The sequence below is a fragment of the Exserohilum turcica genome (genome assembly GCF_000359705.1).
Source record: "Exserohilum turcica Et28A unplaced genomic scaffold SETTUscaffold_26, whole genome shotgun sequence".
NCBI classification, from domain to species: domain Eukaryota; kingdom Fungi; phylum Ascomycota; class Dothideomycetes; order Pleosporales; family Pleosporaceae; genus Exserohilum; species Exserohilum turcicum.
The window spans coordinates 87,337-109,803 of NW_007360092.1; the positions used below are offsets into that span (position 1 = coordinate 87,337).

The 22,467-nt window shown below is 54.2% G+C and overlaps 9 protein-coding genes and 1 non-coding gene across 10 annotated transcripts; 7 read left to right on the forward strand and 3 right to left on the reverse strand.

Moving 5' to 3' along the window:
- The first annotated feature begins 806 nt into the window (after window positions 1–806).
- On the forward strand, window positions 807–1,717 carry SETTUDRAFT_132354 (uncharacterized protein). Its single transcript, XM_008028537.1, has one exon. It carries the CDS (start codon window positions 855–857, stop codon window positions 1,536–1,538), a length of 684 nt encoding a protein of 227 aa, XP_008026728.1. The 5' UTR covers window positions 807–854; the 3' UTR covers window positions 1,539–1,717.
- Window positions 1,718–2,652: 935 nt separating this feature from the next.
- On the forward strand, window positions 2,653–3,838 carry SETTUDRAFT_177724 (uncharacterized protein; the record flags this gene model as incomplete). Its single annotated transcript, XM_008028538.1, has 4 exons — window positions 2,653–2,931; window positions 2,992–3,201; window positions 3,258–3,576; window positions 3,633–3,838. The coding sequence occupies 4 exons, from the start codon at window positions 2,653–2,655 to the stop codon at window positions 3,755–3,757; spliced, it is 933 nt and encodes a 310-aa protein (XP_008026729.1). The 3' UTR covers window positions 3,758–3,838.
- A 399-nt stretch (window positions 3,839–4,237) lies between these two features.
- On the forward strand, window positions 4,238–4,325 carry SETTUDRAFT_t147. The gene has a single exon. It is a non-coding gene; the product is annotated as a tRNA-Cys (tRNA).
- A 3,910-nt stretch (window positions 4,326–8,235) lies between these two features.
- Window positions 8,236–9,626, forward strand: SETTUDRAFT_169667 (uncharacterized protein). Its single transcript, XM_008028539.1, has one exon. It carries the CDS (start codon window positions 8,254–8,256, stop codon window positions 9,589–9,591), a length of 1,338 nt encoding a protein of 445 aa, XP_008026730.1. The 5' UTR covers window positions 8,236–8,253; the 3' UTR covers window positions 9,592–9,626.
- Window positions 9,627–10,473: 847 nt separating this feature from the next.
- SETTUDRAFT_47895 (uncharacterized protein) lies at window positions 10,474–12,930 on the reverse strand (the record flags this gene model as incomplete). Its single annotated transcript, XM_008028506.1, has 1 exon — window positions 10,474–12,930. The coding sequence occupies one exon, from the start codon at window positions 12,928–12,930 to the stop codon at window positions 10,474–10,476; it is 2,457 nt and encodes an 818-aa protein (XP_008026697.1).
- A 217-nt stretch (window positions 12,931–13,147) lies between these two features.
- SETTUDRAFT_169668 (uncharacterized protein) lies at window positions 13,148–14,505 on the reverse strand. Its single transcript, XM_008028540.1, has 3 exons — window positions 14,378–14,505; window positions 13,757–14,328; window positions 13,148–13,710 (listed from the first exon to the last, which is right to left on the reverse strand). The coding sequence occupies exons 1-3, from the start codon at window positions 14,498–14,500 to the stop codon at window positions 13,515–13,517; spliced, it is 891 nt and encodes a 296-aa protein (XP_008026731.1). The 5' UTR covers window positions 14,501–14,505; the 3' UTR covers window positions 13,148–13,514.
- A 1,193-nt stretch (window positions 14,506–15,698) lies between these two features.
- Window positions 15,699–17,232, forward strand: SETTUDRAFT_177728 (uncharacterized protein). Its single transcript, XM_008028541.1, has 3 exons — window positions 15,699–15,775; window positions 15,825–17,054; window positions 17,103–17,232. The coding sequence occupies exons 1-3, from the start codon at window positions 15,709–15,711 to the stop codon at window positions 17,150–17,152; spliced, it is 1,347 nt and encodes a 448-aa protein (XP_008026732.1). The 5' UTR covers window positions 15,699–15,708; the 3' UTR covers window positions 17,153–17,232.
- Window positions 17,233–19,395, reverse strand: SETTUDRAFT_132370 (uncharacterized protein; the record flags this gene model as incomplete). Its single annotated transcript, XM_008028542.1, has 3 exons — window positions 17,233–18,779; window positions 18,829–19,192; window positions 19,242–19,395. The coding sequence occupies 3 exons, from the start codon at window positions 19,393–19,395 to the stop codon at window positions 17,363–17,365; spliced, it is 1,935 nt and encodes a 644-aa protein (XP_008026733.1). The 3' UTR covers window positions 17,233–17,362.
- Window positions 19,396–19,800: 405 nt separating this feature from the next.
- SETTUDRAFT_169671 (uncharacterized protein) lies at window positions 19,801–20,443 on the forward strand. The gene is made up of 3 exons (XM_008028543.1): window positions 19,801–19,914; window positions 19,972–20,143; window positions 20,194–20,443. The coding sequence occupies exons 1-3, from the start codon at window positions 19,808–19,810 to the stop codon at window positions 20,254–20,256; spliced, it is 342 nt and encodes a 113-aa protein (XP_008026734.1). The 5' UTR covers window positions 19,801–19,807; the 3' UTR covers window positions 20,257–20,443.
- Window positions 20,444–20,546: 103 nt separating this feature from the next.
- Window positions 20,547–22,458, forward strand: SETTUDRAFT_132374 (uncharacterized protein; the record flags this gene model as incomplete). Its single annotated transcript, XM_008028544.1, has 3 exons — window positions 20,547–20,730; window positions 20,778–21,413; window positions 21,465–22,458. The coding sequence occupies 3 exons, from the start codon at window positions 20,547–20,549 to the stop codon at window positions 22,415–22,417; spliced, it is 1,773 nt and encodes a 590-aa protein (XP_008026735.1). The 3' UTR covers window positions 22,418–22,458.
- Window positions 22,459–22,467: the final 9 nt, after the last annotated feature.

A 22,467-nucleotide genomic window follows, 5' to 3' on the forward strand; every position in this document is an offset into this window, starting at 1 on the left:
AGGTCGGTCGGTAGGGTAGGCAGGTCGGTGGTCGTGGAGGGAATTCATGGGCCCTGGCTGGTTGGCTGGGCTGGGCTGGGCTGGCTGGTTGGCTGGCTCCATGTCTCTCTAAGCCGCCTGCACACGAACCTGGAAGCGCGAACGTTCCGCGTCGCCCGCTAGCCGCCTTGGGAACCCTCATTGCCTGGTTTCACGCAGTACGGGCCCGGCACCACACCCTCCCTTGCTGTCTACACCAGCGACGGCCTTCTCTACACGCATAAAAACAACCTCGCCAGCGCCCCAGCGCCTGCTGCCCGCCGCCCGTCGTCGTCGCCATCGTGTGCCCAGCTGCGCATGCCGTTGCCATGCTCCAATGACGCCCCATCGTCCCGCCCCCCGGCCACAATAAGCTGAAGATGAGACACGAGCGCGATACGAACCTTTGTGCCGCGCCACTTATGCACCCTACTGTATGTACTGTCGTCTGGGTGTACATATATTCCTCATCAATTATGCGGCATGCACCACCACCACCACCACCACCACCACTGCCGCCCCGTCGTTTTGGCAGCCATCGCCTCCAAGAGCTGCCGGCGCACGGGCCCCCAGGATCGGGATCGCGTCAGGTCTCCTGCGCGACCACGACGCGGCCGAGTCCAGCACAGCCAGGCCAACGACACACATCCCACCCATTGGCTCGCGGTTTGCACGAGAAGCCGAGAAAAAGGACCGCCCCTCTCCAGCACCTGTCCGTCCCCCTGATCTCGACGGCACCACGTCCACACTAGGCCTTTCCGCTGCGCCCGCCCGCCGCCGTCATGTCCGACCATGGACCCACCCGCCTTGAAACGGAGCTGGAGCTGCTCGAGGCCATGTACCCCCATCAGACGCACTACAACCCCAACTCACGCGAGTGCAAGTTTGCTAGTGACACCCACGCCTCGTTTCTTCTTCGCTTACCCGAGACGTACCCGCTCTCAGGCTTTCCAGACATCATCTCGGCCACAGATGCAGCCAAGAACGACCTGCGCGAGCCATTCAGAGACGCCGTCAGAGAGCTGGGCCTAATGCAAGGGGAAGAAGTGCTCGATGCCATCATTGCTGCCTTTGAGCAACTCGCCGCGTCGGCTTTTTGCCAGTCAAGCACGACAAAGCAAAACAGTCTCTCAACAGCTGCTGCCACGGCTAGTCCAGAAACCCCCAAAGCAATCATTGTATGGCTACATCACCTGCTCAACACCAACAAACGAAAGCTGGCTCTTTCGCCTCCGCCTTCACTGCCCCCCGTGTCAGGTCTTACCAAGCCCGGATACCCAGGCGTCCTCGTCTACTCGGGCCCATCCTCGGCTGTCACAGAGCATGTCAATCTGCTCAAGGCCCAGAACTGGCAAGCTTTCCAAGTGCGGTATGAAGAAGACAAACTTTGGACTTTTGCACATGGCACAGGCGTCAAGGAAATGGAAAGTATGAGCGACATTGTCAAGGGTGTTGAGGCACCAGGCCATGCCGGCAAGGTGCAGAAAGACGAGTTTCTCAAAGCCGTTGGTATCAAATAGAGCCATCATTGTTGTTGCAGACACCAACAAATCGGTCAAGTCACGCCGTCTGCCCACTCACAACAGCGTCCTGGAGAGATTCGGATTGCTCTTGACTACATGTGTATCGCAATCATCTAGTACATATGTGCCGGGCACCAACGGCCCGAAATCATTACCGCTTTATCCGTCCGCGAATCCACTACGCCGTCAAAATGTCGGCCGGATTATGTGTTTTGACCTGCCAAGGACTTGGCTGATCATCTCGACACAGGAACGTCGTCAATGCCAAGATGTCAATGTAACAACCCTCAACTTCGCGAATATTCCTTGTTAGAGACAGGTACAACTCATGTCAGAGATGAGTATCTGAGATGAATCGCTTAGCGCCTTGTACCACCTTCCGCCGTTGCTAGGGAGAGAGATACCTCTTTTGTTTGATATACAAGTATGCGGCCGAAGTGCATTCCGGCGATAGCTCCCTCAGAACCATTGTCAGACACAGTGTGTGTTGGACATGTATCCATTCGACTGACTCGATGTTCAACGTACAGCGCAGTCCTTTAGATTAGGATCATCAGACGTGCATAGTGCCCAGTGTTTCTATCTCTGTAACCGTCTCAAATGAAGCTTCTTCGAGTGGAACCGTCAACAGCAAATCCTAGCTGTATACAAGTTGATTGTATGTTGTAGCAATGGTTCCAATATGCTAACGCAGCGAATTTTGCAATGCAAAAAGGCACATAACAGAAGGTACCAATGAGGCACCATACCCTGTACCCTGCATCACTCGGGTTTTATCTGTCTATAAATATATCCAATATGTAAATTATCCAGGCTATTTACATCACCCTTGAAATATCATCCATTAGCTTGTCATACGTTGGATATCGGTAATTACTATCGCAGAAGGATTACACCTATCTTCTAAGCACTCGTCTTGCAAAGGACATGGAAGCATCATACTTGAGGTGCTTGCGGGATTGACCAATCATAATGCTAGGCGAGTTGCGGACCGCGATGTCATTCGAGACTGGCCCGTGCACTGAAGTTGATCTCGCATCGCAAGAAAAGTATCCCGCACCGTCAGTTCGTCGCACCACATCACTATAGCCTGTTCAACGCTGCGATGACAATGCCCACCCCAGGTAGATGTCTGGCCACGGCCGCCAAAAGCCTCAAGAATACATCGATTGTCTCGCGCCGCGCCTTTGCCTCTAGCACATCGAACCCGCTCGCCGCATCCCGGAATCCCACAGCGCTAAACACAACATGTCTGAGGGAATTGAAAAGAGCACAAAATGGGGCTGGGAAGACTGCGAGCTGCCGCGGGCCTTCACGGATGTTCTCGCAGTCCGCATCGCGAAACAAGCTCAAGACAATTGATCAAATCAAGGCAAGAAACAAGGGCGGGGTACGTGTCATACTTGGACAAATACTTGTTCAGCGAGTCAATTGCTGACATGATGTGCAGCCATTCAACCTGACAGCTGCCATTCTCTTTGTCGCCGCTGGTGGAGGACTATGGGCGTATTTCACATACGAGAAGGAGCGCCTTGCACGGAAGCGGATAGCGGAGCAGACCAAAGGCATAGGCAAGCCCAAGGTCGGGGGACCGTTCCAGCTCGTGGATCACAATGGGAATCCGTTCAGCAATGAGGATATGCTAGGCAAATACTCGCTGGTCCGTGAACAAGATTGTCTCTGATGGCGGCAGCATACTGACTTGGGGTACTGCAGGTCTACTTTGGCTTCACTCATTGTCCCGACATTTGCCCCGACGAACTGGACAAAATGGCCCTCATGTACGACAAGGTCAAGGCTGAATGCGGCAACGTTCTCCTGCCCATCATGATCACGTGCGATCCGGCGCGCGACAACCCCAAGGTTCTGAAGGAATACTTGGCTGAGTTTCATCCCGATTTTATTGGCCTGACGGGCGAGTACGAGCAAATCAAGAGCACGTGCAAGGCATATCGGGTGTACTTTAGCACACCAAACAATGTCAAGCCTGGACAGGACTACCTGGTAGATCACAGCATCTACTTTTACCTGATGGGTATGTTGTTTGGGATGAAATCAGGGCGTGACAAGTTTGGCTAACACCGTACCCAGACCCGGAGGGTGATTTTGTAGAGGCTATTGGCCGAAACTTTACGGCTGACCAAGCCGCAAAGGTCATTTCCGACCACATCAAGGACTGGGAAAAGCCGCTCAAGAAGGAATCTCGGTGGGCGTAGCTAGAGTGGAAAAGGGACGATGTACGAATACAGTGACGGAAAACTTGTATCATACTCGTAGATGAACTATGTATACTACTGTACAATCATGTGTTTAGCAGTCATGAATATGTTCCTTGGCTAGTTTGCAGGATGGTGCACTCTAAACTGCTTGGTCGTAACCAGTGAGTTGGTGCATGTCATGATGAATTGTCAGTGCATGGGTAAGCCCACATAGTGAGAAGACCATGTGGGTAATAAGCCATGGTTGCTGCAGCTGGTATAATAAGCGGGTCATAGCACACTATACGCATAGACAAATTATCGTAGTTGGTCGAGACTAACTAGGCATATTGTAATGAGGACAGATAGCCTCTATTAGTCGCTGATATTTTCCTCAAGACATAAGCAACACGAATTCCTAGAACCTCATCAAAATCGGTTTCAACCAATCAAGATCCATTCTCGAGCATGACTGCTTTCTATCCAATCAGTGTCAAGGGGCTCGTGGCTTAATGGTAGAGCGTGGGACTGCAGTTCTCCTGAAACCGCTTTCCCAAGGTCACCGGTTCGATTCCGGTCGGGCCCTTTCTTTTTGTATTTCTTTTTACACTTGCCCATGTCTTCTTCTGCCTTTTTTTAGCCCCTGTCATGGCTTGCTTTCGAGTCATGATGTTGCGTGCCTTTCTTTTCCTTGTTCGTTTGTTTCCAAGCACGTGTGCTGTCGATTAGTTATTTGCCTTTGTTGGGCTCACTGTGGACGCTTTTTTTGCTTTATGGCAAGCTTAACTATTTATCTTCGTTTTTCTAAGGGGAGAGAGACCCTTTGATAATGAATAGAGAGCGTGAGGGTGCTAGGTGATTGTGTTGGTTGATGTAAGTAATCACTATGTTTGCTGATGCTTTCAAGGGAAATATTGGGATGAGATGTGAATAATACTTGGTATCTGTCTATTGTGTATGTAGGTTGAAAAACCCAGGTTTGCCGTGGTCTTCAAGGAGGTAAGTTGGATTGAAGAGATGGAAACGGTGTGATTGAGTAAAGCTCCGGGTGGAAGTAGCTGTAGTCAACAGAGCTAGTACTATTCCGGTAAGGACCTCCTAGGCACCAGTGGCGTCTTCGTCATATACATAGACTGGACTTTGTTCAAGTCAGGCTAGAATAGCTTAATGGTACGATGACATATGTGGCATGCTGGCTCGTTATTGTTGTTTACTTTTTTCGAATGCAAGGGGAAAAAAGGAGAGAGTGAAGCGATTTGGTGAGACGAGGAAGTAAAAAAAACGGTTGCCGTGACGGCTCGCGTGTTGCATAGTAATGGGTGAGGGTTGGGTCGTGGGTGGTCGTGCTTGTAGTGAATTGTGAGGATCAAGTTGCATAGTGCAGGATTTGCGGCGCTAAGGTCAAGTGTAATGTTCATTGTATTGCTCTTTCGCATTTTGACGTGTGTCTTTGTTTCAATTGACGGAAAAAAGGTCATTTTGGGTGAGTGATCTTCAATCTAGCACCTGTGGACTAGGTGTAGACATGTGCAATAGAAAGAAGTGACGAGGCTAGCTTGAAAAATGGTGCAAGATGGTAGAAGGCGCATATGCTTAGTGGTGTCGCGCTGCAAGGGTATATTTGTAATTCCTCCAAGTGGTTGCTTGTCGGAAGATGCAATTTAGTGCCTGTGCAAGGTAAGATTAAACCTTGTGTTGACGGTGTACTAAGCGACGATAAGCTGGGCAAATGATCAGCTCAGTCATCACGAACAGCGGCAGCGTGATTGATGACAGCAGTCCATGACGGCACGGCACCAAGCGATGCTCCTGTTCTGATACCACGGATCAGATCGATGTTTCCGTGGATGCCGTGTGGTTGATGGGGAAGAGGGAAGAAGACTGGGGAGCATTATACGTCCTGTGCGCAAATTGACTTTTCGAGCACCTGGTCAAGCGCCTGGCCGGGAGATGACAAGTCCGAGATAAATTTCTTTTATCGTTTTTCTTTTTGCCTCGGGGCATTTCAATCTGGTTGAGGGCAAAGGCGCTGCAGATCCTGCAGAGCCGCATTCTCGACCGTGTGGTGGATGCAGCGAAAAAAAAAGCCAATCTGACGCATGCGATACGCAAAGTGTTGTTGTTGGAAATTCGAAAGTGTCATGGGGAACCAGGTGCAGGAACAGTGGGACAGATGGCTGGGTCTGCCGTCCTTTGGTGGGTCTTTTGATATGCAGGTTTTAACCGTTTCCACTTTGCGATACCTACGGAGCGGGTGAACAGATGGTATTTTTGTTGGGGTGGGGCGAGAAAGCATCGAGAACCTCGCGCGCCCGCAGCAGCGATTGCGCACGGCCGTCCATGGAGTATGTATCTGGGCATGAAGCTGTTCGGAACCCTTGCTTGCAGAAGGGACAGGTGGAGCAGCCATGGTTCATTGTGCGGATGGGCTGCTACCAACCGACGTGGTCTCGTGCAGTCAAGCTTTAGAGCTTGAAGCTGCTTGCACTTGTTAGCTGGGCCACGCACGACACCCTCAGCCTCGCCACCGCTCCATATATAGACTCTTTTCCACGACGAATGCCGAATGGGGTGCTTATGAGCCATGTCAACCATTTGTATGGCGCCTTTTCTTTTGTGCTACATATGTGGCAAGCTTATTTCGGATGGATGTAGGCTCCTCCCCCTTGTTCAGGGTCTGCCAATCAGGCTGAATGTAGTGCTGGCACAGGTCCAACTGTCACTCTGGGATTTTCTGCATTGTTGATGGCGCTAGAGCAAGAGTGCAATCGTGCAGCATACAGAGGAGAAGAAAGGGTGCGGAGAATATGATGCTCCCAGCTCACCAAGCAAGGTTCCTTGCACGGGCAAAAGAAAACATATGAGCTCATTTGCCTGCAAACGCTCTTTTATGCAACTAGCCGTCGCAGTCGCAGCACTCGATGACGCCACCTGTACACAGGCGGACCAGCTGTGATGCTTCGGGCCTTTTCATCGAGACCAAAGTTTGTCTTCTGGCAAATTGGTTGAGACGGAGTGGTAGTGGGCGGGCGTCTTTGGGGCAAGTGTCTTGTGGTAGCTAAGTTTGAACAAGTCGAGGCGCTAGACGCGCAAGCAGGCCCAAGCCAGCGACAGTTGCGATATGCAGGCTTGGCGGGCGGGCAACTGTGGTGCAGCGGAAAGGCCGAATGCAGCGAATTGGGGGTGGTATACGCACCGGAGTGGTAGAGCAGGGCGGGGTGGCTACAGCACGATGATGGGCGCAATGTCACCCGCAGGCAGCAGAAAGGCCGTCGGGGCGCTGGTCACGTCGCACTAGGCCTGGGCCAGCATGGGCTTTGTCGCAACGTGCATGGCGTCGAGGAGCAGGCGACGTGCAGCCATTGTCATCTGACGCGGGGTAGAGGCTGGCCGAGGGGCCAGGGAAGGGGAGGCAGGTCAGCCAGCGTACATGCCTATGCTTGGACGGACAGGTGGAGATGGGCGCAGCCATGGCGACATGTGTCGAGGGCGGCGGGAGTCGGTGTGGGTGTACAGCCGCACACAGGTACACTACCTGGAGGCGAGGCAGGACAGGCAGGACAGGCAGGACAGGCGGGCTAGTGGTGGAGGTGGAGCGAGAGAGGCGTTGTGGTGTTTGGCATGGGAAGGGAAGGGCATGGGCAGGCTGAGCCTGAGTCAGCGAGCTGAGGGCGCTAGTGCCGTCTGGAACATGGCCGGGGCGGGACGAGGGCCTGTGCGCGTGCCTGCAGGGCAGCTGATAGCCCCAAGTGATTGCTCTCGACGCAACTCAACCATGCCACCGCCACCCCAACCCCATCGGCGCCCGTTCCAGCGCCGCCTTTAAACTGCCAATGTCTCCGCCTCGCTGCCCCTCCGCCCGTCTCGCCAGCACCAGCTCCCGCACCACCACCAGCTCCCGCACCCGCACCACCACCACCACCACCACCTCGACCGCCGCCTCCGCCGGCGCTGGTTCTTCGGCGCTCCCAGACGCCTGACGCCCCATCCGCGTCACTCATTTCACCCCAACAACACTACCCCTGTCACGCCTCGCCGATATACCCAGTCCCGCTGCCCTCGCCGCCTGCCCTTTCTTTTGCCCGCCTGCGCCTGTGCCTGTGCCTGTGCCTCAAAAACAAAGCCCGCACGCTCCGTCCCGCCGTGTCGTTTGCAAACACCTCGCCCGCCCCACGCACGCGTCGCCGGCCTCGACGCGGCGAAATACCCAAACCCACCCCTCTTGACGCTGTGCCCGACTCCCGCCTCGCTCCTTCCATGACCACGCTGTCGCCAGCAACATGTCACCCACTCGCTCCTCGCGCGCGCGCGCGGCCAACGCCTCGAGCTCCTCCACCACCTATGGCTACCACAACACATACCACACCCACACCCAGCTGCCGCTCGGCGAGCCGCCCTCGTATGCCCGCGCCATGGACCCCCAGACGCAGCGCATGCTCGACGACCGCGCAAGAGCAGAGCGCGACGCCACCCGCAAGGCCCAGCACCCCCCGCCCTACACCTGCACTGTCGAAATGGCCGGCATCCTAGGCCACAAGCAGGAACTCTCGTCGCCCTTCCAGGTGGCCGGCCACCGCGAGTGGCACGACGTCTATGCCCAGCTCCGCGGCACCCAGCTGTGCCTCTACCGCCTCAAGAACCCAAACCTCCTCAGCAAGAACAAGAAGGCCTCGCCGGGGCGACTGCTCAAGACGTACTCGCTGCAGCACGCCGAAGTCGGCATAGCCTCGGATTTCAAGAAGACGGCATTGGTGCCAAAGTCGCCCTTTGTCCACCTCGTCCCCGTTGCCGCACGACCCAAGCTGTACGAGTCGGATCCCCAGCTCTTTGAGCCCGTCCGAGAGCACGTCATCCGCTTGCGCCTCGAGTTTGAACAGTTTCTGCTGTGTCCCCCAAGCGAGGAAAGCATGCTTGACTGGGTAGAGTCTTTCTGCGCTGCCATCGACATTAGCTCGCCGCTAGAGGACCGTAGCGAGCCGCGCTATCGAAGCCTGCCCCGACGGAGCAGGCGCCAGCGAGTCTTGGACAGCGCCCAGGTCGCCGAAAACCTCGACGGTCTATCGAGTCTGGAAGCCGGTCGCCGCCTCATCGCAGAACAGGAACACATTATGCGCCAGCTCTACCCTAATTTAGCCGGAAACCGTGAACCAAGCTCAAGCCGCCAGTCACCCCCTGCCGACGCCGAGATTGACGACTTTGATCCAGAAGACGTTCGCTTTCCTACAGGAGCAGCCAGAGACTCGCTCCACCGCCTCTCTTCACACGAGCACCCCGATGGCGACGACGAAGCATCGGCCGACCCAAAGTCGACGCCTGTAGTCCGACCATCGTCGAGCCAGATGATGCGATATCGCCGTCGCTGTGCCCCGGTCCTGCTCGCTTCTTCGCCACGTGTAAGTGACGTAGTCTTTGCAAAGGGACAGCGGTTCCGTATCAGCGTCAAGGCACACATGCTGGTTGAGTACGCCGCCCACCCGCCTCGGTACGATGCACATGGCTTTTCCAAGTCTAGGCGCTCTGTCCGAATCAGCACAAGCGAAGAGCCGCCTACCGTGGTTCCAGACGAAGCCACTCCTCCAGCCATTGTCCCGGAACGGCCTAGCTCGCCTGTTCGTGGCATCAGTGACGACTCCATTACATCCATTACCTTTGGCGAAGACCTCGCCCCTATCAATTCAAAGACAAACACCGACGACACTGGTCCATCAGGCCCGCCATCCCCAACCGGAAAGTGTCAACCAAACGCAGATGGCGCACGCCAGCTGGATGACATGGGCAAGCGACGGCCCAGCATCGAGAGTCGCGCAGCCAGCCTCAGCCCTGTCACTCTGGATGTCGGATTCCTTGTATGAGAACAAAGCTACTACTACGTACCCATCACACCCACGAAAAATCTTATTCTTTCCTTTATTATTACTGCATCGCACTGGCGTCGGGACACACAAACACACATCCACACACACATACACACACACACACAATCGACGGATATAAACCGTCGTCTCTTATTGCGTGCATAAGGCGCTAATCTAGGTCTCTCTTTTGGGCAGTGGTAATACAAAGCCACGCGTGTTTCGCAAAGAGCAAGGAGATATACCCCCGATTTTCCTTTATCTTTGTCTATTTCCTATGTTCCTTTGTGTGCATTTTAGGTAAGCGGGCGGTAAGTCCGCCAAAGGATCGGCTGGGTGGGTGGCTGAGTTAGCCCTTTATTTTTCTCTCTAGTTTTTCGTTTTTTTGGTCTTTTATTCTTGTCCTACTAGAGGAGATAGGGAGGGCATGGCCTAGGGCTATGCCGATGGTCATGGTGACGGCAGCAGCAATGGCAATGGCAATGTATATAGACCATATGTCCAATATGAGACACATTGTTCTGAACACATGCAACATCCAATTCTTGCTGCACTCTCTCGACATGGACATGTTTTTACATGCTCATTTTTTCTTTTCTTCTTCTTCTTCTTCTCTGCATATCCCACCACTAGTATCTCTCTCGCTCTCTGACGTTCAAGTCGAAACAAAGTACAGTCGTTACACACACTAGTGCTACATTCATCCTACACACCCATGTCTCATTTGTTTTATGAGTGATTTTGACGTGCCGACGCAGCGGCTTTCACAACGCGGCAGACTAGACAGAATTCAATAGTGGTGAGGTATCATACATACCCATGTTTCATACATATTTTCATACATATTTTCATACATGTTTTCATACATATTTTCATACGCCCTTACACATCATCATCCAAGACATCATAGTCGTGCCCTACTCTCTTCTTCCTCCCTTTCCTCCCCTTGCTCCCCCGAATCTTCCGACCACTCGTATACCGTCCGTCCCGATCCCCAACTAGCAGTCGCCCCCCTTTGCCGAGCACCCTCACCGGCCCTTCTTCGACGGTCCGCCCGTCCTTTTCACCCACGCCAATTTCAATCGTCACCTGCTTGGCCTTCTTGACCTTTCTGCCCTTCTTATCAAACTCGTCCGTCGGCCGCCCCAGACGCACATTGCGTGGGATGCGTGTCTTTGCGCCCAGCGCCCACAGATCGCCCCATCGCGCTTTTCGAGCATCGCGGAAGGCTTGCTTGCTGAAAGAGCGGGGTACCGTCCAGCGCTCCAGCGTGCCGGATGGTGTGCACACGTCGAGGATGATGTGGCCGCGGCGTTTGAGCGCGGGCAGGATGAGCCGCGGAAACGTGAGGGGGTTGACGTCGGCTGGAGATGTCAACGTGACTTCTTCTTCTGATTCAGGCTCAGTGTCTGGCTTGGAAGATGCTTTCCACTCGTGGCCCTCGAAAGCAGCAGCGGTTGAGACTTCTCCCTGCACGAAACCCTTGCCTAAGATGTCGTACTGGGCAAGGCGCTGATCGCGACCACGTTGAACGGCGAGATAGCTGAACTGTACATCCTCGTGGTTCTTGTCTTTGGCATTTATAATGCGTTGGAGGTACGGTGGCCGAATGTAGCGTTGGCTAAAGAAGCAAAAGTCCTTTCGTCCTTGAGAAATACCAACAGACTGATACATGGGACAGGTGCTGTGATTGGTGCACGGCGCAACAATCATACCAGTCTCTTTATCCGTAAACCTGGTCTCTTCATCTGGGTTGGAAACTTGAGAGTCGACCAGTTGCTCAATCGTTTCTGAGCCGGGTGAAGCAATGTGCTTGTCCAAAAGATAGGAGCGAGCACCAGCAATGACTTCAAATCCTCGTGGTAAACCCTTCTCAATGAGTATCAAAACACCGCCCTTGGGATTCAGCAGGGACCAGTACTTTTCGACCTGTTCCTTACGCAGATAGTCTTGCCGCAACGGCCAGAGTGTGTGCGGTGCAATAATTACGTCGTAAAACTTGCGTGGCTGCTGCGTATTGGCTTCATCTGCTGCGGTCACGGTTTCTGGAAGACGTGGAATAAATGTCGTGTTTTCCAGCAGCTTGCTTGCGCGGTGGCGAAGCGTGTCAGACGCCGTTAGGACGGTTGCTTTGCCCAGCGGTGTAGCGCCATGGGAGGTATTCCCTGATTCATCATGCATACGCTGCCACTCCGCCTGGAGTATCTCATGCCATGCAAGCACACCCACTCCTCCCGAGCCGGCATCTAGGAGCGTCCCGCCCTTTTTGTCTTGTAACAGGTGCTCCAGCCATCCCGTCCCGAGGCGTCGGCGGACTTCGACCATGGCGCTCATGACACTCGCATATGTTCCAGGCTGGACAGTCGCCATGTAGGCATCGGCCTCGATATTGCCCATGTCAGACTGCGAAGGATCGAGCGGAATCGGTTTCTGCTCGTTGCCCAGGCGCGCTGGAGCAGTGCTAGCCGAGTTGGGCAGTCCCCGTCCACCAAAAATCCGATTCGCTGATTCAGCGAGGTGCTTGTGGTTCGCGCGGGTCAAGAGAAGAGCTGTTGGGTCCACGAGTGTTTCCTTGGGCAGGAAAACTGTCGAGGGAGATGGCTTGAAGCGGCCAGCAATAGTCAAAGGGTGGGCGCGTATAAAATCATCCTCTTGAGACTCTTCCATGTCTTCCCAAGCCTCTGCTTCCTCGTATTGCAGCCGGCTCTGCTCGTAGACATCATCGTGGTATGTTTGCGTTTCTTCATCCCTGCGCGCCTCCCACTCCTCTGGTGTCATGGTCTCCCTAGAAGCAACCCCCTCTGAATCTTCTTCCTCGGCAGCATCGGTCTCCTCAACAATCTCTAGCTCCTCCAGTTCGCCATCTTTTGTTCTCCTAAGCAAAACCGTGGTGCCATCGGGTCGCTCCTCTTGGATGATTTCTTCCTCAGCTACAGTATCGATTTCCTGTATGTCTTCTGCGGAGTCCACAAACACTGGCGGCCCGTACAGCCTCTCGTACACAATGTATTCTTCTGCGTTCAGATGGTCCCTCGGCAGGGTATCACCAAACTGCTGTCTTGCCTTTCGCGCATTGACTTCATGATTCAGCGCCTCTGTCGGAGAGGATGGTGCGTCTTGTGAGTCTGCAGCATTGTCTCGGGCGTCTTGGTCGAGACTCCTTTTCGCAAGAGTTGTAGAAAATGCTCGATGTGGCGCGGAGGCTTTTGAAGCGGCTGATCGTAGTTGCAGCGGCGCCGAATGCGCTTTCAAAGGTAGTCGTGCGTTACGGGCTCGTGAGATGGCGATATTGAGACGACATGATGCGCAGATGGATTGAACGCTTCTCGTCTTCAACATGATAGCACTGCACGGGGTGTGTCCAACGAGCAACGCGCCCGCTGCGGGAAAGAAAGAAGTTCGCCGCATCGAATTCCAGGGTCCACGCTAAGCCATACCCTCGCCACCCCCGTCCAATCACATGTTTGCCATTCGCAACATCAATCGTCGTTTGTGAGGTCATGTCAGGATCGTTTCCAGAGCAATTTGGTTTTTATGTGCGTGCAGGATGCTTTAAACATTGAATATCATTTAGCCAGAGTGAGTTTCTGCTGCAACATTGCATTGCTTTGGTGTTCAGCATTATGGCCGCATGAGTTGGACGAACGCAAGATGGATCAAGAATACAGATATTATACATTATTTCAGCATCGTAACAATTCCATGTGATATGCCCGTCTCCGCCAAAGCCATTGTTTCTCGTAAAAGCCGCTCATGTATTACGGCCAGCCCAAAAGATTCCCTCGGGCCTACGGAGGTCGCCAGGGGTACCGATAACGCCCGTCAGGCCCATGACGCACATAAGGTCCAAACACCCTTGGCCCTAATCATTAGCATATGATTGGAGACTATTCGTTTCGTACCAAGGAAGGATAGTGCGCTTCTCACAACTCCCGTTCTTTGGCGATCTCAGCCTGCTGGCGCAGCCTGGGGGCAGTGGTGCTGCCTTCGCGACTGTCGTTTGGACGTAGGCCATCCTCAATGTCCGCAGCCCAGAGGGCAGCACCAACGGTATTCGTGAAGGTAAAGAAGATTCCGGCGACAGGGATCAGCTCGAGAAGGACGGCAGGAATGCCAAAGCTAGCATTTGTTAGAGCTGCCACCAATCAACATTTGGTGTACTCACCTAGCATATGCAGCCTTGCGCTCCTCGATGAACTGCTGCTTCTCTTGCTTCTTCATCTGCTTGAGCTGGAAGTACCTAGCATGCGCGGTTGGGCCGAACTTGCGTCCTTGAAGCACGATAAAAATGAACGTGCCAACAATAGGGATGGCAGTGATGGGCAAGTACATGAAATACCGGATGATGGCCTTGGGAGTGAACTTTGCAAAGGGGGAGCTGACAAGCTTGCCCAGCTTTGCGATGGGGTCGCTTCCCGATTTGACCTGGCGTTCTTTGGATACCAGCGTAGTCTTGTTGCGGCAGACCAGTGTGCCGTCAAAGGTATCAATCAGGGCATCGTCGATGAGAAAGTTCTTGCTCAGGACGGAGAAGATGGTAGACGACTCGCTGAGGACAAGCAGAACAGTGGTAAGGATGGCGAGCGGGCCGTTGAAGATGGTGAGAAGGGCAGCTTGAGGGACATAGGTGACGGCGAACATCATGACAGTGACACCCAGCCCAAGGGAGATGGTCGGGACGAGCTTGGCAGCGAGAGGCTTCCATAGTGCTCGGTGCGTGAAGAAGTAGGCGATTCCCTGAGGTTGTGTTAGTTTGGTTGTACAGCACGCGTCTCGCAGTGCGCACCTTGAAAGGATAGAGATATGCTGCCGAGCGGACGGCGTCTGAGGCAAGCTGCTTGTACTGGTCAAAGTCCTCCCTGGCGACTTCCTTGACCTTGTCGGGCACTCTCAACCTGGACTCAGACATGATGCAGCGGGGGGGGGGAATCGGGGCGACTCGGGAAAGCAGGGCCTAGGCAGAAGAGTTTGAGGCGGTTTGCAGCGCAGGTCGCGTTCTCCCACGGCCAAGCTGGCGGGGGGGAGGGGGGGTGAAGCCATGGTGTTGCACGCAACGACGTCATAGGCACGTATGAGTATGGCCCAAGCTCCGACTTCACTCGCGCTCCCTCGCGCACTCGCATGCTCGCCGTGTTACTGCAGCGACATGTTTGGACCAGGCGCCCACTTAATTGAGATCATTGATGGGCGCTGGATGCCTTCATTGAAGATTGCGGCGATGCAAGGTACGTCATGCCGCCCCAGCTTGACGCGTTCGCAGGGGTGGAGCCCCCATGGCATTGTCATCATACCAGGGCAGAGGGCGATGGGTGTTCCCATGGCAGGGCGGGACAGATCCTGTTGGAGAATATGCATTCACATTCGCATTTTTCCAAGGTAACATGCAAATTGGCCTTTGCTTGGACGACGTCCAGGCCGCGAGCGCCGTATCCACTTTGGCTGCCGTGCCCTGTTTGCGCCCCTGTGTGGCGGTGTCGTCTGGTCAAGTTGGCGGCAAATCTCGTGCAAGACACGACCAAAGCGGGACTCGAGTCGTAGCTAAGCTTTTGCCGTCAGCTCTCCCCACATTTCCACATGCACCGGATGCCACAATGACGCAGCCCCGTCCGCGTGCTGCCCCCCGCCACGACCAAACGGGCACAGCCGCTGTAGCCATCAGCCAACTTCGTGTGGCGCGCCCCAGCACCAAGCCATGACACGGCTCGAGTAGATTGAAGCAGCAGGCGAACACGCCCACGCCCGCATCACTGCCACATGGAGACTAAACCCGCCAGGTTTTGGCCAAACCATGCAAGTTTCTGGCCCTTATCGACATCGAGACGTTTGCACCAGCATCCACACGCTGCTGTGGCTTGCCCGTCTGGATCGCCACACTTCTTCATCTTGCCCGTTTGTATCACGGCTGCGCATGGTGCCATAGACATGACGTATGGGTAGGCGCGGCCTTGTTGCCCTGGGATGCAACACATATAAGAAGGCGCCATCAACCCCCGTTTACTTCTCATCATCACATCACAAACACACTCTCACAACAAAGCACTCAGCTCACTCTTCAACTTCAACTTCCACAACCATCTTCACATACTTCTACTCCAAACCACACACAGCACAGCAACCATGGCAGGAATGATGGAAAAGGTCAAGGCCAAGGTCGACAACGTTATGCACAAGGACAAGACGCATGGTAGGTCCCTTGTGACTACCTTCTGCATTCCTTCACTGACACCCACTAGACGACCCAACCGGCCCCCACAGCTCGCATGCAGCCAACACTGCCGACCCATCTGTCCCCAACACCTCTTCAACACACACGGGCTCAAACGGTCTTACTAGCGGCAACCACAGCTCAGGCGTAAGCAGCGGTCTCGGTACCTCAGGTACTCATGGCACCACCAGCGGTGTTGGCTCTTCCACCGTTGGCACCCACGGATCAGCTTCCCACAACGACCCCACTGGTCCTCACAGCTCCCACATGGCCAACAAGGCTGACCCTAGGGTTGACTCTGACCGTGTCGTCGGCACCACTGGCAACATGACTGGAACTAGCACCCATGGAACATCCAACATCAACGACCCCACTGGTCCTCACAGCTCTCACATGACCAACAAGGCTGACCCGAGGGTTGACTCTGACCGCGTCGGCACCACTGGCAACGTTGGTGGAGTTGGCAGCCACGGCACCTCCAGCATCAACGACCCTACTGGACCTCACAGCTCCCACGCGGCCAACAAGGCCGACCCTCGTGTAGGCGGCATGGGAAGCACCAGCACGACTCACGGAGGCATTGGTAGCTCGCACAACGACCCTACTGGCCCGCATAGCTCCCACATGGCCAACCAGGCCGATCCTCGTGTAGGCGGCATGGGAAGTACTGGTGCTGGCACATATGGTACCTCCAACACCCATGGAAGCCTGGGTACCTCGCACAACGACCCCACTGGTCCTCACAGCTCACACATGGCTAACAAGGCCGACCCTCGCGTAGACAACATGGGAAGCACCGGCACTTACGGTACCACTACCACTAACGGAGGTCTTGGTCACTCTCACAACGACCCTACCGGTCCTCACAGCTCTCACATGGCCAACAAGGCTGACCCTAGGGTTGACTCTGACCGTGTTGGCACCACCAACGGAGGTATTGGTAGCACTGGTTCTGGCCTCCACGGCAGCACCGCCGGTGTTGGAGGAGGAGTCAATGGCACCAACCTTAAGGAGGAAGACCTGCCCAAGGCGCTTGTTGAGCCTCAGTCGCACGCTGAACCCCACTCTTCCCTCCGCGAAGGCCACCACGATTCCGCTACCCACGGCACTTATGGCACTTCCGGCACTCACGGTACTTATGGTACTTCCGCTACTCACGGCACTTCCGCTACTCACGGCACTTCCGCTACTCACGGTACCTCCACTACTCACGGTACCACTGGAGTCGAGGGCAAGCCAACTCTCAAGGAGAAGCTTCGTAAGTACTCTAATAGCTGTACTGAAGACAAATACTAATTGCTACCAGACCCTAAGATCGACAGTGACCGCGACGGAAAGGCTGGCATCATGGACTAGATGCAGTCTCCTCCTCCCTTCACGCTCAATTTGGCGGATATTGAGCGCAAAAAACACGTCCAGACATGATTTACGAATACCCTTTTACCTCATTAGCTGTACTATAGCCTGAATGAATAGTAATTTCTATGATTCATATGCTGCTCCTCTGATCAAGTGTGCATGTTTTTGTACCATAGCCGTGGATGCCGTGGGCCAGCTGACTGCTCATCACTCTTGCACCACAGCCTTTGCTTCGGCCATCTTGACCATATCCGCTCTATGCTCTGCCGTCAAGCTGCTCGCCTTGGCTGCCTCCTTCCACCTCTCCACCTTTTCATACTGCTCAGGTTCCATGTTCCCCTTCAAATGCTTCAGCAGCTTTGGCGCAAATTTGCCCGTGGCATACACGACGCCATCGTAGTGCTTTGCAAACAAGATGATGACCAGCATCAAGAACAGCACAGGGCCATCTGAAGCCTTTTGCTTCTGCAACCGACGCAGCATATCATGCACCATGCTTTGTTTTGCCGCCCCAAGGCTCGCGTCTGCTGGTGCTGTAATACCCTGTTTCTTGCTGAATTTTTCCAATGCAGCCGCTATGCCCGGAATGTCTATTGTCTTTGTCGAATCCAGGATGCTAGACAGTCTCGCCACATTCTTCCGCGTCTTGCGACTCAGCATTAGGCCCTGTGCGCGTGCCTTGGCAATTGTTTCCGGAACGACCTCTTTGTGTACATAGGAAGCGAGCACTTCTGCAAGCTGGTCGTGCAGTTTTTGGTCGCCCACATGGCTTACTCCCGTCCTGTAGACGTGGAAACGGGCGACGACACGGTCGGTCCAGTAGACTGCAAAGTCTGATTCGTTTGTGGCTTCGAGGCCGGAAATGGCCGTCCAGAAGGTGTCGTCTAGCAAGCGCTCGACGGACTTTTCGTCGGTGAGCAGACGCTGGACAAGGCCTGCCTTGGGGACTACATCTCGGATTCTGTCGCGGCTGAATTTGATGTCTTCTGTCCGGTTGGGGTCGTTGCGAAGAGCCTGCCATTGCGTGTCTGCGTCTGCTTTTGCATACATGGCTAGCTCGTCGAGGGCATCGTTGCGTCGTGCTTCGCTAAGTATCAGGTGACCGACTCGTACGATTTTCTCTTGTTCAGACCTTTGTGCGGATGCACTGATGACGGAATTCTTGATCTTGGCGACTGTAGGTTCTATGAGGTTAGGGGGCAGACGCGAGCCAATGTACTCTGTGACGTCCAATGTGCAGCCTTCTTGTTCGAGTATGCGTTGGGACTCTTGTTCGATTTGCGAGACCCACGGCTTTGAGACGGCGAACGCGTCGATGATGTCGACCTCTTTGATGTTCTGAAAGTAGGATACGGCGTCTTCGTAGGATGGGACTAGCTCCGAGTACTCTGTTGCAAATTTTTGGAGGTCTAGGTACGCGAGCGCTCCGCATTTGAGACTCTCGAGAATTGCGGCGCGTTTTGATTCTACGAGTTGCTTGGGCGTGCAGGTTACACGGTCTGGGTGTTGCTCGATGTTGACTTGGCACGTGAGAGCTTCAGATTCTAGTGCCTTTTCTAGTGTGCGGAACATGAACCATGCTGGCGGGCTGCCGGATAGATCATCTGGGGAAATGGTTGCCGTTCTATAGCAATGTTAAGAGACATGCCTTTTATAGGGACATTTGCACTTACTGTATCTCGCTGAGTGCCTGCTTGACCTTACTCAACATGTCATTGGCAATCATGGTTTCATATGCCCTTGTACATATGTAGCTGTCACAATGCATAATCTCGTCATCTTGGTCTGTAAGTAGGGCGTCAAGACTCTTGGGCCAGATGTCGTGTTGAGCAATGAAATCAGCCTTGGAATGCAGTCCTGAAGTGAGCAGAATGGCGAGCTTCTCCCGTAGGGAATCTCGCTCGCCGATGGGAATGACGCTGCCTTGATCTGCACTTAGCAGACATAGCTTAGGGTGGCTCCGAACAAGCTGGAGTACAAGTGTTGTGCTGATGTCGAGATGGCTAGCCAATGCCGACACTGAGATTCGTTCTGTCTCTACAGATGGGATTAGTCAAGGGCAACAAGAATAGCACGAGAGAGCTACCTTTTGTCACCCGGCTCCTGAACTGTGCCTGGGCGAATTGCAGTGTAACGAAGCCATTACCACTGGATGCTATAGCAAACTGTGGTATGAAATCCGCGCTAGTGTGGGGAGGAAAGAGGGAAAAGATGCTCTTCACATCGTGCTCAGTGAACATGTTGGTCAAGAATCTTTGGTATGATATGGCTGGATTTTCAGAGAGACCTCATATGAGATGCGCTGCCTGGTTGTGTCTAGCGCGACAAACAAGGAAGGGGATTGGAAGGGTTTGCTCTGGCGCGGGTCGTGTTTGCTCGTCTAGTGGCGGAAGCGACGGAAGAACCCAGTCTATGCGCATGCGAATTGGCTATTGCAGGAGGAGACGTGAATCAGTAGCGAGCGTGGGCAGTTTCTGCAGTGGAATTTGAGTGTTACGATCATTCATGGACGGCTCGCGGTAGACGCGCGCTGATTGGCGCACAACGAGGGCCGGCCGGCTGAACATCGGAATTTGGAGCGCAACCTCATCGCCGCCCCCAGTCGCTCGACTTTTGGATGGAGACAGCCAGCTGAGCCCAACCACCGCCGTCATGTCTCAATTCCGTGCGGCCAAGCTCGACATCGGGTGCTTTGCCAAGATCCGCAACATTCGCGACCACACCAAGCGCAAGGTCTACTCGGAGAACGAGCCGGAGAGGTGCCCATCTCAACTCCCTCGTCGCATCCATGCAGTGGCTAACAAACGGCCACACAGACAAGCGCTGCGCTACATTATCCGCAACACCACGCTCCCGCAGCGCGTCCGCGCGCAGGCCCAGCTCCAGCTGTCGCAGATGCACTGCTACACGCGCTTCACCCAAATCAAGAACCGATGCATCATGGGCGGCAAGGGCCGAGGTATTTTCAGCGATTTCAGGCTGGGAAGGGTGCGTAGACGCTGCAGTGGGTGCCAGCACTCGAGCTAACATTTGGCCAGTATCAATTCCGTGTGAACGCGCTTGCGGGCAACCTGCCGGGCGTGAAGAAGGCAAGTTGGTAGAATGCCTGGAAAGCGGGCGGCGGGGCATGTACAATAATACAACAAGACAATCTGGCATTGGGCGGCGCACTTGCATTCAGTGTACATGAATTATGACGGCCATAGTATGCCTTGCAAACTGGCTGCATTGCTCCTGCCTTCACTGTTTGCTTTCTCCGCTTTCGGCACACACACACACACACACACACACACACAAACAGCCAGCAACCCGTTACACAAGCGGCAATCTTCTTTAACCACTTACCCGCCACTTGCAACCACAATCGCCCGCTCGCCACAAGACTGCAACCATGTTTCGACGTATAGAAGACACCATGGAGCCCGATGCCTCGTTCCCAGCCGACCTCAAGAAGCTGGGCTTCTTCGTCAACACCACAGGCCATATCCGCATGATCAACGCACCGGAAAAGCCCTTCTTGTATCACGCCACAAACAATGAGCGCGTCAACGAGGTACGCCGTGAGGCCATGCAGGGTGAGTCCATGGAAAGGCTAGTTGTATGCACAATTAACATATGACAGCTTGCCAGCGTATGGAAGTAGAAGTTCGCCTGGCTTCTCTCGGACTCAAGCGCATCTACCTCCCGGCCTTCACTCTGGAAAAGCCCAACGGACCACATGTGCCCATTCTTGCTCCTGTGCCTGAGACGCTCAAGAAGCGTAAGCGTGTCATTGTGCTAGTCAACAGCACCCTGCAAGACCTCGGCATCTTATCTTATGGGGAGCTACAAAGGGACCTGGGCATCAATGGCGGGTCCGTCGTCAACTTCGTCAAGGAGATGGTCAAGCGCTCTAGAGATGATGCTGATGAGCAGAATGCCGACATCTTTGAGGATGGCTACAGGCTTGCAGACGACAGTCTTACACCAGGATTGGTGGTCATGAACACAGCCCAGTTCCTTTATTCTCACAAACACAACCAGGCCATGACTCTACGCAGCTGGTCTGCTATGCTGCGCAAGTCCATTGCACACGACATGATCCGCATCCACACTACGGAGAATCACGTGCAGGGCCACCGAACTGCCCAAGAACATGTCAAAACTGTTTTTGACCAAGTCATTTGCAATCCTGATCGAGTCGCCGCCGATGCCGACGTCTACTTGATTGCTATTGAAGATGGTAATGAGCATGTTTTGAATCTGCTTGCAGAAGACTGTGCGTATTGTCCAAGCCGCTTCTCTGTTTCAACTGACCAAGTGTACCTAGTCGAGAAATACGGAACCCGCATCACAGCAATGGCATTGATTAATTCCCTCATGGAAGACTCACAGATCAAGGATCCCCGACTCCGAGCTTTCCTACATCAGCGCGCCCGGCAATGGAAGTTCAGCGATGTCACGCCTAACCCACTGCATTGCACAGACCTACCTGAAGGCTACGAGCAGGATTTCAATGACGACTATCATCTGGATATGTCGAAGCACATTGCCTGGCACGAAGAAGTTCCCAACGGTCCCATAGCAGCCATACAAAAGACGCTTCGTCATGTCTCTCTCGCCTCCACCGCACCAAAACAAGCACAGCCAGCCCCCTCCTCGTCGGGAGCCGGTGAAGCAACTGTAGAGTGGTCATCCGGCCAAAGAGTCGTATGTCCCACCTTCGGTGGCGGTCCCAGCCCATCTGGCGAATCCATCTTGACGCATCGTCCAGTTCAACACGCCGTCCTCTCCTTTTTCGAACAAGTGTCTCAAGACCCTGAGAACTACCGCAACAAAAATCTCATAGTGTACAAAGAAGCACCAAAGCCCAGTCCCGACAACCCGCTTGCACTGTTCGCTGAAGACGCAGAGAACAACACATCTTCCGTCTCGGATGATAAAACTACAGCGACAACGATTGAGCAAGCAGAACTCAGCGAGGGCAAAGAGGAACTGATGAGACTGCGACAAGCGCTAAATGCGTGTCCGGACGATATGCCCGAGTTGGAGAGTGGTCGCGAGAAACTAGCTAGGAAGATTGCAAAGCTGGAATGCCAATTGCAGGCTATGGAAGAGAAGGAGAAGAAGGCATTGGAAGCAGCAGCAGCAGTTCAAGCAGCAGCGCAACAGACTGAGCCTCAGGTGTGGAGACCAGAAGTCCAAGGGGCAAAGGTGCCATTTGCGGGGACTACGGTGGATAGCGAGTTACTGAGGGCAGCGGGACTGATGGAATCTTCGTGAGTGAAGGAGTGAGTGAGTGTGTGGAGGTGAGAGGAAGGGGCCGATTTTTG

What these genes read in the sequence shown, in the direction of transcription:
- SETTUDRAFT_177728 (XM_008028541.1), top strand. Translation starts at nt 15,709, where the DNA reads ATGGCAGGAATGATGGAAAAGGTCAAGGCCAAGGTCGACAACGTTATG. An exon ending in GCACAAGGACAAGACGCATG is followed by an intron (nt 15,776 to 15,824) that starts GTAGGTCCCTTG and finishes GACACCCACTAG; the next exon opens with ACGACCCAACCGGCCCCCAC. An exon ending in AACTCTCAAGGAGAAGCTTC is followed by an intron (nt 17,055 to 17,102) that starts GTAAGTACTCTA and finishes AATTGCTACCAG; the next exon opens with ACCCTAAGATCGACAGTGAC.
- SETTUDRAFT_169671 (XM_008028543.1), top strand. Translation starts at nt 19,808, where the DNA reads ATGTCTCAATTCCGTGCGGCCAAGCTCGACATCGGGTGCTTTGCCAAG. An exon ending in TCGGAGAACGAGCCGGAGAG is followed by an intron (nt 19,915 to 19,971) that starts GTGCCCATCTCA and finishes ACGGCCACACAG; the next exon opens with ACAAGCGCTGCGCTACATTA. An exon ending in GCGATTTCAGGCTGGGAAGG is followed by an intron (nt 20,144 to 20,193) that starts GTGCGTAGACGC and finishes ACATTTGGCCAG; the next exon opens with TATCAATTCCGTGTGAACGC.
- SETTUDRAFT_169668 (XM_008028540.1), bottom strand. Translation starts at nt 14,500, where the DNA reads ATGTCTGAGTCCAGGTTGAGAGTGCCCGACAAGGTCAAGGAAGTCGCC. An exon ending in CATATCTCTATCCTTTCAAG is followed by an intron (nt 14,329 to 14,377) that starts GTGCGCACTGCG and finishes ACACAACCTCAG; the next exon opens with GGAATCGCCTACTTCTTCAC. An exon ending in CGCAAGGCTGCATATGCTAG is followed by an intron (nt 13,711 to 13,756) that starts GTGAGTACACCA and finishes AACAAATGCTAG; the next exon opens with CTTTGGCATTCCTGCCGTCC.
- SETTUDRAFT_169667 (XM_008028539.1), top strand. Translation starts at nt 8,254, where the DNA reads ATGGCCGGCATCCTAGGCCACAAGCAGGAACTCTCGTCGCCCTTCCAG.
- SETTUDRAFT_132354 (XM_008028537.1), top strand. Translation starts at nt 855, where the DNA reads ATGTACCCCCATCAGACGCACTACAACCCCAACTCACGCGAGTGCAAG.